The sequence below is a fragment of the Anas platyrhynchos genome, chromosome 13 (genome assembly GCF_047663525.1).
Source record: "Anas platyrhynchos isolate ZD024472 breed Pekin duck chromosome 13, IASCAAS_PekinDuck_T2T, whole genome shotgun sequence".
Classification (NCBI taxonomy): Eukaryota; Metazoa; Chordata; class Aves; order Anseriformes; family Anatidae; genus Anas; species Anas platyrhynchos.
In genome coordinates this window covers 6792601-6805530 of record NC_092599.1, presented here as the reverse complement: position 1 = coordinate 6805530, position 12930 = coordinate 6792601, and the positions used below count along the sequence as shown (strand labels likewise).

The window sequence follows — 12930 nt, the reverse complement described above, 5'->3', positions numbered from 1 at the left end:
TTAATGATCAAACTGCACAGTACTAGGTAACAGCTTTTTAAAAAAATCTCAATTGTTCACAGTTAGAGAAGTCTACTCAGAGATCTAGCAGTTTCCTATGCTTGAGGACTTCAAAATGCAATGCCTCCCAGGAAGGAAAACAAACAAACCAAATATGAATTTCCTTCATACTCCTTCTCAAATTCTATCTGTCACTACCAAGAGCTATCCAGCAACAAGAAGAAAACAAAACAACCAAAAGGTAACTAGTGGATGGGAGGTTTTTCCCACTTTTTCTCATCCAGCCCAGTCCCACAAGGCCATTTCAGAAATCACAGCTGTGGATATGAGCGTCCACACCTGGACACCTGCCATACAGGTAACACTGGCCAGTTCCTTCCAAAACTGGCAGCTTTGCAGGAAACCCATTACAAACAAGCAAACATACAAACAACAATAACAAAAAAATAAATTAAAACAAAATGAATGAAGCCAAAATAAAATAAAAACACATAAACCCCCCTCCATAAACCTTCCCCATGTGTCCTAACTGATGGACTGCAGTATTTTTGTTTTACCTGTGAAGCTACTGCTCATTTCAGGTACATCATCCTCTTCCTCATTCTCTGGGTGCACTATGCCAGCATTTTGCATATCATTGTAAGACTTGGTTCGCTTTGGAGTCGACTGCTTGGAGCCAGACTGCAGGTTTTGCAGAGCATCGGTGGAAGTCACTTTCCCACTGAGGGGCTGGCTGGGAGGCTTGGGCGTTCCATAATAGTTACCTAGGCAATAGAAACACATTTGCATCTTCAAAAGGGAACGGTTTAAAGCAGCAAGATTTCTGCTTTATTTCATTTTCATTTCCATCAAAATCTCTGTCCCACCCCAGTAGTAAATAAGCAAACAGACAAACTGACACACGCCGTTCCCATTTTTTTCAGGGCATATTTCATCTCCAGATCTCTGGAGTGGACACGGAAATATTTCTTGCCTTTTAAGTTATTCTTGTTGAATCTAAAAGGAGAAGCAATGGTAGCATTGTTTAGGTGCACTGAGCGTACAAGGGCTAAAACAAAAGGCAGCCGTGGTGAATACCAAACTTCATCTCATTACATCTGAATTTCAATTAGTAGCCTTTTTCCATGTGCACCCACACAAAGCTGTGGCAGATCTGGAGTGAGCCCTGCAGAAAATAAAAAATTCATGACTGCTATCACCCAGCGAAGTGATGAAAGGCTCGATGGCCTGCTTTAATACACAGGTTCTTTTCGGGTGGATGTTGCATTTAAAAACACAACCCAGCCTCTCTCGAAAGGAAAACTTTGTCAAGGGAGAGGAAAGGAAAGGCACCGCGTGGCACTGCTTTCTTCAAAGGGGAAGCCCAGCGGTTGGGTCAACTTGGGTAGAAATGGAGACCTTAAAAACTTGGGTAGAAGTGAAGACCTTAAAGGAAAATTGGGAGGGACAAAGACACACCGCAGTTGTGCCAACACACGGCTGCTGGCAGCTGGCACCAGAGGTGGTGTGAGCAGCTCAGGGCACTCAGGTCACTGGGAGATACAGGAGTCCGGGCCCTACTGCAAGGCTCTTCTTCCTCCTCTGATGGAGGCTTTTTGCACAGAGATCTGGGACACATACAATTTCCGAAATCTTCCTGTTCATTAATTATAATTATGTTTTATTTGCCACCTTTGGATTCCAAAGGTGGACTTAAATATCCTCCCTATGCTCTCTGGCATGCCACAACATTAAAATATGCCTTCCCATTTAGCTTTGTATAAACCCACGCTGCTATTGCAGCAGCACAAGATTCTTCTTTAAAATACACAGGTACATTTATTTACATTCCTCATCTATCTCCATAGGTTATGCATAACACGACAGCATTATTTTTCAATTTTTCAGCACGTAATTACATAATATATTAAATATCCATTCCCCAGAAAATGCACCCGTCCCTTTATTACTCCTATTACACTAGATGGAAACCACATGCCAAAGGCACATTATTCAAGGGCACTTTAAAACCCCACCTGTGCTAAAAAAAGATTATTTCATTTACTCTTTATATCCGCGTGTGTATTTTTGTTGCAGAAGCCAGCCTCAGCGCTCGTACTCTGCTCAGCCCACTGAGCTGCCTTTCCTGTTTGAGCCTCCAAGCCCCTTATAGCCCCAATGCTGATGGAGTTGCCTGCTTTGGGGTAAAGCCCTGGGGATCGTGCACATCCCAGCACTCCCAGATCTCAAAGTGCAGCTCTGGAAAGTCTCCAGATCCACCTGGAGAAAGGGAGACTGGGAAGCACCCAGCTCAGGCTGGCAGAGCCCAGCTGGGGAAGGCCACGTTGGGCACACGTTGCTGCCTTCCCCAGCTGCTGCCTTCCAAGGGGAGAAAAAGTCTTACAGAGCCGATGCTGGAGGAGTCGGGGAGCTCCTCACTCAGTGTTTTCACAGCCCGAGCACCGGGACAGTACCACGTGCAGGTTTGTCTTAACAAGGCGTGTTCCAGCCTGTGTACAACGGCGTGGGTTCAGCTCCACAGGAGCAGCGACGCTCCGCAACGCTTTCATCCTCCCTTCGTCATTTCAGAATCTTAAATGCACCTCGTTGCATAATTTATAGGGAGGAGGAAATGACTTCTTCTGGAAAGTCTCTAATGGGGATGGAGGCTACTAAAGCAGGTTGCAGTCTGTGCTACAGAAATGATTCTTATGCTCTACATAGTGCAAAACTATTTTATGCAAAAAAAAAAAAAAAGAAAAAAGAAAAAGAAAAAAGGAACAGGACAGAAAGAAAGCAAAAGGAAAAATACAAAGGTAGGTGGGAAGAAAAAAGAATCTACCCTGCTCCATTCCTATCCTCTTCGGCATTTCTCCAGACAAATGCTGCTGCTTTTTTTGTTTGCTTCTGCTTTTTCAAAAAGTAGGTGTGTTTTGTAAGGATGTTAACTGCTAAGCCCACAGATCTACGTGTGCACAAGAAAGATGAGAACAGCTTTTATTTATGGCACTGAACATCAGTATTTTGGGCAAAATTTACTTCAGGTCTGTTGTAAATGATTACATCCTTTTGCGATGGATGCAACAAAGTGACTGAAGAGGGTACGTGGATGTTGTTAGTGTGGATTTTTATTTCTCCTGGACAAAAACACAGCACAGATGTTACCACTGCTCCTCCAACTACAGACCAATAGCTTTGAGCTTGTTCATTTTCAGTTCCTCTAGTAACAGGCAATGCTGGGCTTCCTACCAGTCCATGGAGAGCTGTTCCTCAGGAGAAAAACTGGCTTCTTCAAAGTATTTCAGATTTGCTTATTCCAAAACCACCAGTCACTCTTCAAACCCGCCATGGCTGTTGGTACCACTGTTCGTGAATTATTATTCTATACAAAGGCTGCGTGCTGTATTAGGGGAACCCTGCAAATATATATGAAGGCATACAGAGAGTAAATATGAATTGGAAACTGAGCAAGGCTGTGCACGCGTGGGTTTTGTTTTGCAGAGTATGGGAAAGGCAGCCACCGGGGCTGAACTTTGCTTTTCCCTCCACAGGAGGCAGATTCAGCCTGAGTCAATAGTGAAAAAAATCACAGCTCTTCCCTCAGATTCCCACGAGGAGATTCAGGTTTGGCACACCACACAGCCCACGATGACGAGGTGCAAAAGAAAGCTCCAACGCAGCTTCCAGGTGACAGAGAGTGAGAGGATGGGAATATTCCCTCTGCCTGGTGTCTGCTGGGTGCAGTCAGACCTACTTCTCTTTGCTAAGCAGCTCATTTGCAAGGCGCAGCACGCGGGCCTGGGCTCGGGGGCAGACACACCAGTAGGAGGGACTGGCACTTAAAATCATCATCAAAACGCGTGTTTAATCCTACAGAATTATAAAGAGAAAATATTTACCCTGTGACTCAGAAATCCAAACGTGCACCATTAACAACTGACAGCAAACAGCCCAGGAAGAGTTTTTAAGCACTCAGACTTGACATCATTTGCTCGAATTAAATCTGCCAATGTTTACGAAAAAACATATATTTAAAAATATGCTTTAACAGTGCTTTGTGAGCCACTTGTAAGCCTACAGAAGGGGCTAACTTCATAGCCAGTGTAATTTGTACTGAATATCCAATCAGCTCTAATTATTAACAGCATGTTACATGTGCATACACAAGCATCTGTCAGCCCAGAGCATCCCAAAACATTCCCAAAACTCCACGCAGTAGTTGAGGCAGGACTGCCCGGGTGCTGGGCTCCCCCGTGGTGCCCCTAACGGGATGCGTCAAGGCTGGAAAAGAGCAGCTCAGCTCCTGGGCAAAGAGGAATGGGAAAAGCTCCCTTCCCACGGAAATGCCAGTTCTGAAGCTCCTGGGATGCCAGGAACTTTCCCAGGTCTGATTCCTATGGGAATGGGGCTCCTAAGCCTTACTTTCCTCATGCACGTTTGGATCCTGCCTGCAGTCACTGAAATAATAGCTAATAACACATTCCCTCAGCAGATGCACATACTATTAACTGAATTCCTCGTCAGCACCTTTCACTAACCCTTATTTTATTCGGTCCCTTGGTGCGTGAAACAGATTTAACCACAGCTGAAGTCTGATGGCAGCTTTTGCAGCCAAAACCGTGACTTAATCCAGGTAACTCCAAAGCACCACTCGGGAGAGCACACAAAACTACCAATAATAATGAGGAAAATACAATAGCTATTTGGAAGGAGCTGATTTCTTTTCATCTCCTTATCTCTAAGTGTCGGCAGCTTACACGTTTTAGCATCACGCACAGTAATTAGGCTTCGGTAACAGCTAATCACAACAAGACGACGAGTTCTCATCATCAGAGCGCTTCTTGCTCCGCCAGTTCAAGCGGTGTTCATAATCAATGAAAGCGATCTGCAGCAGCTCCTATCCTGTCCTGCAGTTTATGAATTAAAGTAGTGCTGTCGGCCCAGAGACACCGCGGGTTTTGTTTGTTTGTTTTAAGTTTTGGAAACCTGGTGGCAATGAAAAATGTATCTTATATTTCGAAATAAAATAAAGCAAACATTTTTATGAACTGCTTCCCTGAAGGGCAATAAACACGATCTTAAGTTGTTTACTTGACTTGGAATTTGAAATGCAATTCATAAAGACAGCTAATTGGTGCCTTTTTAAGTTAAAATAACTGAATTCAATTCCTAAGAATTGATGCCTATTACCATTCAATTCACATACAGTTAGCAGGACTCCTTCCATCCAAAATGCTGCTTTTGGAATGGGGTGAAACGTACAAGAAGACAGATGCAGATCTAAAAGAGCCTAAAACTGAACGGATGGAAAATCAGGTGTTTCACCTTGCAGAGAGGCAAGATGAGACCGCAGAGGCAGCTGGGGTGAAGACAGGGCAGCAGAGCCAACGTGGAGATGTGCCAGAAGGTAGCGGAGTTGCACGCAAGGTCAAGCACGAGGCCAAGCATTAGTCCTAATGGTACAACACCAACCGAGGAACGTGGTCCCAGACCTTACATTTCAGGTACTTTAGTCTGTAAGTGTTGGTTTTGCTGCAACTTTTCTCTTTTTGGGGAGAGGGGAATTTGTTTTGATTCTCTGTTGCAAACAGATTTAGGACTGGAAGCGCATTTGTCTCAGGAAGGCACAGAGTGGAGTCCTTGTGGTCCTGAATTTACTGCCGCCTGCTGCGAGGCATAATTTTGCAATTATAAAACAAACAAACAAACAAACAAAAATTAAGACACTTGAAAGCCTCTGTGTAGTGTAGAGGACCCCGCGTCCACAAGAAGTGCATCTGATCTTCAAAGGAGTTACCAAGGACTCCATTAACAGCTCATGTTTTAAGAAGCAGTTTGCAGCAAACTGCCTTCATGCAAACGCGTATTTGGGGAAAGAGACTTGGAGATAAGCAATAAAATTAAGCAAGGCCTTGACATGCAGACTTTAAATGTAATTATTAATGTAATTGTTTTCTTTTCTGAGATGCAGCTCCTCTTCTCCGCGCTCTACAAGAACCAAAGCAATTGACCCTTCATTTTAGCAGAAGAGCCTCTGCTCATCTAATCCAGCAAGAGTGCTTGTGTCTGATTAGCACAGGATGAATTGGTTCCTGGGAGCAGGGCTCCTGCTACAGTGTTTTGTCTGTTCTCCTTCCAGATCACATTCTGCTACAGATTTCCACATTTAGATGACAGATCTGGCTGCTGTCTGCGGGATTCACCTAGCTGCAACTGCACATTGATTAGCAATTGCCTCGAGGAAATTCAGAGTATCCAGGCAACCAGGAGGAGGCCTTGGATACAGCATCTGGATTGGAAGCAAAACACAGACAGCAGAAGATCTCGCAGAAATTAGCCTACAATATATGCAAATCCAATTTGCTCCAACTAGCAGATTCTCTGCCAATTTTTGCAGTTATTATTGGTGAGGTTAACTGAAAGATCAGTCTGGATTTCTTGTTAAGTTAGTAAAAATATTACAATGGGCACATTTCAATTTCTGTTCGATATCTAACACATCCTACAGCGAGTGCCTTACAGGCAATGACAGCACGGCAGAAAGTCACCTACAGATCAGATGGGTCTCATTTATTTTAATTTTCCCTGTGTATAGATATCTCAAGGCATTGCCACATGTTACTGCTAGCACTCACATGAAGCTCTAGCCAAGTGCATTTAATGCATGGAAAATTTCTAACAAGCCAAAACAAAGCAAGGACACTTCCAGTAACACATAAACTGGAAGATACTGGTGGTATTGGGCGTGAGATGGATGTGGAAGCTCGGGGTGCTTCCTGAGTTCAGCTATCTCAGAGTTTCTGCTGTATACACATGCAAATAGATTTAAAATATTCATAGGGAACATGAGTGTGTGCTTGTGCACGGTACGTCCAGAGAACACAGAAGTGGCTGGCACACACCCTGCCTAGCACAAGGATGTAGGAATCAAGAACATGCCACGCTGAGCCACTGCAACATGCAACCCTTCTTGCAAATGCTTGTATGTCTACATGTATTCCCCCTGCAGAGGATGTGTCCTGTTAGCACCTTGCCCCTCCGGAAGGCAGAGGCGTGTGAGTTGCAGCTTGCAGTGCCAGGAGAGCTCTGCAGCAGCAGGGGGATGCTGTGAATCAAGGAGGCTGCACTGCCTCCTGGCACCGAAGGGCTGCTCAGCTGCAAAGCGAGCTGGATGCCACCTGCCCCAGAGGTGTAGCAAGGTCTAGAGACAGTCCTGAGCAAACACAGCCCCAAGAAACAATGCCAAAATGTGCTTGGGCTGCCATCTATCAACAGTCTTCTGCAAACAGCCTTCATTAATCAGCACTTCAGATTCTGGTTAAAGAGTAAATAGCTTAAAGTAACCTGACTCTAACTTAATACAAAAAGCAAGTGATGCGCCATACCCTTTTTGTCACAGGCATTTGGAAACTGCCTCTACCCCAGAGGGTTTTAAGATATATCAAGATATATGTGTTTTAAGATATATCAAGAAACAGTAAAAAGCAGGACTGTTGATGAATGATTTCAGACAAAATATTGGAAAACTTCCCATTGCAAGTGCACAGAGCGAAGCCACACAGAATTTCCATGGGAAATTCAAAACCACTCTAAAGCCCTATCAGAGATCTGAATATTTGCTTTTCGAGAGAAAGGGTTCCTCAGCCACAACTTCAGCTGTTTGTAGAACGAAGCATTGTTATCCGATGACACTTCAGTATAGCTGCACTCATGTTTAATGCTGATAATCACGCCCAGACAAAAATGTAGACTTCTGATTCTCACTAGCAGTTTAAAAAAGGAGAAGAAAGCAAGGCACAAAGCCAAAGGTAAGAAAGGCATCTTTCTGCACAGATGCTCGTAAGTGGGTATTGGACATGATACATGGTAATGGTGCTGAAGGAGCCATTATGATTTATTGAGTCAATCTGCGGGATGGAGACATTAATAAGCAGATCTTATCTCGTTAAGCGGAACATGTTGTTCCGCTGCATGGGCATCCCCAGCATCTGCCAGCCCTCCTCACCCAATCTTGTCATGTTCTGCACGCCGTGGACACAGCGCTCGTTTCAAGGTTGTACCGAGTTGGCGAGACCCACGGGCTGCAGAGACGGCAGAAAAACAGCAAGGAAAGCCCAGACATTTTGGGAAGGCAGCTGGGGGAGCAGCTTGGGAAACCCAAGGAGAGCTCGCCCATCAGATCTATCAGGCTAAAGGCATCTTGATTTGAAGCATGTTGCCGAGTACACCTCTCTGCTTCTGCTGAAACTCTAACTGCTCTGTTAAGGTAATTTATTAGGCTCATTAAGTACCACAATCGGAGACCCTGTCTACAGTAGCTAGTTTTATACACTTTAAAAACGTTCGCAAGTCACCCCATTACATCTTAGTCATGAGGCTAATGCAGATTACTTATTACTTCTCTTGGCAATCACATAACGCTGGTCCTGAGAATGAAAGATGATGCCTTGACAATAATACTCCATAATGTAATAACCCTTCACATGTTATAAAGTGCAGCACTTTTTCTTTTGAGGATCGCTAAGTGCTGGGCAGGCATTCATTAATTCAGCCGTGCCAGACCCCAGCGACACGGCCATCCCCATTCAAAATTCGGCCACCATGCCAATGTCCCGTGTGTTCCTGCCCAGTGCCCACCTCCCCTGCTGCACCCAGCTCCAAAATCCCATTGCTCCCACCGCCTCCCTTCTATCCGTAACACGAGATAACTGGAGGCACAGGACGGCTGCTGAAATATTAATGAGGAGAGAAGTAAGTGTTGTTTTAATATTCTTCAGGCTGGTAACCTGAAGTACACAGCTGTTACCTGATTTGGCCACTCGGCAGGCTGGGGAAGAAATGGGAATAAAACCTAGGAGCTGTGTCTCCGCTCAAAGCGGCATTCCCTTGGGGTCCCTGGGAGAGCCCGCAATTCAAATGCAGAAGTAATTGCCAAATAATTAGTAGCCTACACAATTACTGCCGTGCATCCATCAGTATTTTATGCCCTGAAGGATCAGTCAATAAATGCCCGAGATTACAATTATCTTGGTTTCCTATCCACCAGAAGGCCCAGGTAATGTGCAGTCTGAAATGATTTTTTCTTCGTAATGGATATTGTCAAGGGGAGTTCCCAGCTGGCTCGAGCACGTCACGTGCAGCCTCACCAGCACTCGGGGGGTGCAGAAGTGACCAGTGCTGGTACATCACAGCTTTGGGCACATCTTCCAGGATTTCTGCTCCATGCAATCAAAACGGGGCTTTCGTAAAGGAGAAAATCAGACGTTTCTAGCAGCATCTCAAAACTAGATCTGAAAACCTCAGGAACTAAGGCTTTCAAATTCACCCCCCCACATACCTAATTATGATTTTAGGAGCATTTTGGGTGCAGACCACACCACGGTGGTGGTCAGAGAAGAGGCTGCCGTGCCTGCTCTGCATTTACAGGGACATGAATCAAAAACTGCCCTGAGGAACACATTTGCAGTGCACCAGAAGAAATACTACTGATATTATGCAGCCCAGTGGGCAGGCAACACCTTTTTTGTCCTCTTCAGCTTGCAGTTTCTCTTTGCAATTAGAGCACTTTCAAAACCTGATACACTCTCCGACTATTTTGTGGTTTCCAGCTGTTCTCTTCTGCTTGCTCTTTATTCCTTCCAAATCAATAGCATCCCTATCAGCATCAAAGTCCTGCATTTTACCCCTCCTCTGAAAGTTCCCTGTTTTCTATTCTTTCTCCCCAGAAGTTCTCTTCAGTAGCTATTAAATGCTTTTGTTACATCTCCTGCAAGGTTTTTCCCAATGATAGTGCTGGTTTCTGAGTGGCTTTATGCCTTCAAAAGGCAAATGAATGTCATCTGGTAATGTCAAAACGTAGCCTTGATTGTTTAGGTCACACTTTCTCTCCAGCTGCTGAAATGATGCAGAGAAATAAAGAGCACGACTACATCCAGCTCCCACCCATCATCACATGAACACACAGAAACCCCAGCCTCTGCTCCCAGCACCACGAATAGCGGGAGCTCCTCGAGAGGAGGATCTTCTTCCTCACCTGGAACACTGGGTCTGGATTTCATCAACATTATTCTTGAAAACTGCCAGCTGTATTTTAAGGCAATTGTGTCTTTCCCTCAGCTGTGAAATGCTTCTATCTTTCTGTGCCTTCTTACAAGCCCATTAGTTCATCCAGCCCCACCAAACCTGGTTTAGATCTTGAGTCAGAATTTGCCCATTCAACATCTCTGCTCTCCATTTCGTGGCTTAGCCCTTGCTTCATCTCTAAATCACCAAATTGCACTGTAACTGAAAGCAACCCTATCCCTGCAGTTGTTGGAGTTGGGCTCAGTACTATAAGTAGCATTACTAATATTAAAAGCCATGCATTAAAGGCATTATTTTATTGTTCTCTGGAGAGAAACAGGAGAGTATTTCCTTTTGTTGAGTTCTATCCCTCTGGTTTAGAATAAACTGTCACTGGGAGAGCCAAAAATACAATCAACTTCACCATGGTGGTGCATTAAAAAAAAAGCAAGCAAAATGCAGCATAAAACAGATGAAAAATAAAAATAATCTAGGACTATAAAGCTAGACTCTGAAGAATACCCAGACATCAGAATTCTAACTTTGTGGTCTACATTTTTGGGGATTTTTTTTTTTTTTATTAAAGCAAAATTGCTGGTGGTTGCAGCTTGAGTCTTAACCACACCATATTCTAAGATCTAATCAAGATCAAAACTGTCTTGATCAATACTCTCGTAAAATAAGATTTCCAAAAAAATAAAAGGACAACAAAGCCATTAAAGAAATCTCAGAAGACAACAAAATCATTTCTTGAAGCTGTAAATGAAAAATGAACTTTATTTATTTCACATTACTATCAAATATTGATGTGTCTTGACGCATATGTGTATACACACATTGTCATTATTTTCTTTATTCTACCTGATTTTTCCCTCATGGGCCAGTTCTCCAGAACCACTAAGCATCAGCATCCCTGATGTCAATGGGGAAAGAAGCTTCTCAGCACTTCGGACAAATCAGTCCCTCCAAGCTGACACTTCTATCACCCACAGAACCAAAATACCCATGAGACTTTCAGAAGTCAACCTCAATGCAGCAACTCGAAAGAGCTAACCATGAAATCTAAATTGTTTAGCTGCTAAAGCATATAATCACATAAGCAATGAAATGACCATGCAATAGCTGTCCCAGATGGGTACAGCATTCCCTGAAAGCTAATGCCCAGCATCTCCCAGGAGCCAGCTTACAGCCAGTTACCCATTTTGTCTTTCCAAGTGGAAAGGTCACCAGAACAAACATGATCAGGAAGCAATGGCAAGGCAGTTCAGCCATCTATTTCAAGCACCACGACAAAGAAAAGTAATTTAGTGTTATAATTAGAAACATGGAGAGGAAAAAGCTGATTTTGGAGAAGTGCTGCTGCTGGAACATTAGTATTGGTGCTGATAGGGCTAATCAGCTTGGAGAGGTGGAAGAGCGAAACCAAATAATGCATTTAGCATCTTCACGTAAACCAGGTTTGACACCACAATTGTCTGTAGTTGGGATTAAGTGCCAGGTTTAAAGGTGACCTTATAAGGGAGTTTTTAAAGAAGTAGGCTAGACAGTGTTTCAGGACTTTACTTTTAGAGCTCAAAAAACAAAAGCCACATGTCCCAATTTTTTTTTCTTCATATTTGATTACTACTTTTCAAGGAATATCAGCTATTGGTGTGTAGTTCCCATTTTAAAACATAATTCATTTATCTTGTTAATGGCTGCAAGAAGAAGGGTATTTCAACTCCTAGTTATGACAAGAGCCACTTCACTTCTTGCGAATGACATGCATGAGCTGAAGTGCACAGGAAGGACTTTCAAACCTGTAAGGCGTTTCTTTTGTGTGTATGATTCTATGATTTTCATTAGCTCCCCAAGAGATGCATCTGAATGTTCTCTGGGGAGGAGTAGGTGGAAACAACACAACAGAAGTAGTTTTCAATTTAAAGGAGACAGAGATTGCATCTTTAGTTATACAAATCCTATTGTGTAGCTAAATTTGGCCAATTTGCCTCACATTTTCTTGGGAGGCAAAGCCATCTTTTTCCTTCTCTCACCCTAGTGACATTTCAGTGCCCCCTTGGCTGTCTCAGTGCTGTTGTTTGCAAAGCTGCGCTGTCAAAAGAATCAACACAATGTCTCAGCTTAGAAGTAATTATCCAAGAATAAAGAAGAAAAAAAAGGCCAAAAACAGTGCACCATGTAGTTGCATCCTGAGACACATTTGGGCGAGGAAGGATGTGTACATAGGGAAGAAGACAAAAAGATTGAAGGGAAAAGAGAGACAGCAGGAGGGAAGAAAAAGTGAATAGGAAGACAGGTTATAGAGGACACAAAGGAAAGATGCATTTTCATTCACTGCCACGCTGCCTTCCCTCAGTATTCTGTTACCAGATTTCATCTTAGATCCTCCTGGCCTACTGATGTTAATCTTTTCAGGTAGTTAACTCAGTAGGAAAAGACAAAACACAGCAATACTGAAATTCCCTCTCTCTGTGTACCGTCAGAAAATGGAAATGGAACGCTAAAACAGAAAGCAAGGTCTTAACTGTAGCTGGTTAATTTGAACACGGGTGATGCAACTCAGACATCCTACCATGCCTACTTGAAGTGCTTTTTCTCTGCCTGTGATTCCATACCTTCATAGGTTCCTACTTCCAGAAGGGTCCCACTTCGCTCCAACTCCAGAAACTTCTCCACAGTCAGAAAGTTATAGTCCACACCAGGCACTTCTCCTTCTCTCGGAGGGCGAGTTGTGCCTGAAAGAAGAAAAAAAATAAATATTAACGTGTTAATTTTTCATCAGGTGTTAAAAGGGACAATAAAACTGATTATAAAGATGGAACAGTATCCAAAAATTACAATTCTATGATACACAGAAAGCAACGCCAGGAGTCCAGTTAGGAACCCACA

General features: G+C 43.5%; 1 protein-coding gene across 31 annotated transcripts in view; it reads right to left on the bottom strand.

Moving 5' to 3' along the window:
• The window catches only part of MAGI1 (membrane associated guanylate kinase, WW and PDZ domain containing 1), a 320740-nt gene that overhangs the window by 77881 nt on the left and 229929 nt on the right, over positions 1-12930 (bottom strand). For all 31 annotated transcript variants that reach the window (XM_027467716.3, XM_027467725.3, XM_027467723.3 and 28 more), the window contains exons 3-4: positions 12657-12776; positions 558-764 (exon numbers count right to left, since the gene is read on the bottom strand). In XM_027467716.3, coding sequence (XP_027323517.1) covers positions 558-764; positions 12657-12776 — 327 coding nt within the window. The remainder of the gene's footprint in view (positions 1-557; positions 765-12656; positions 12777-12930) is intronic.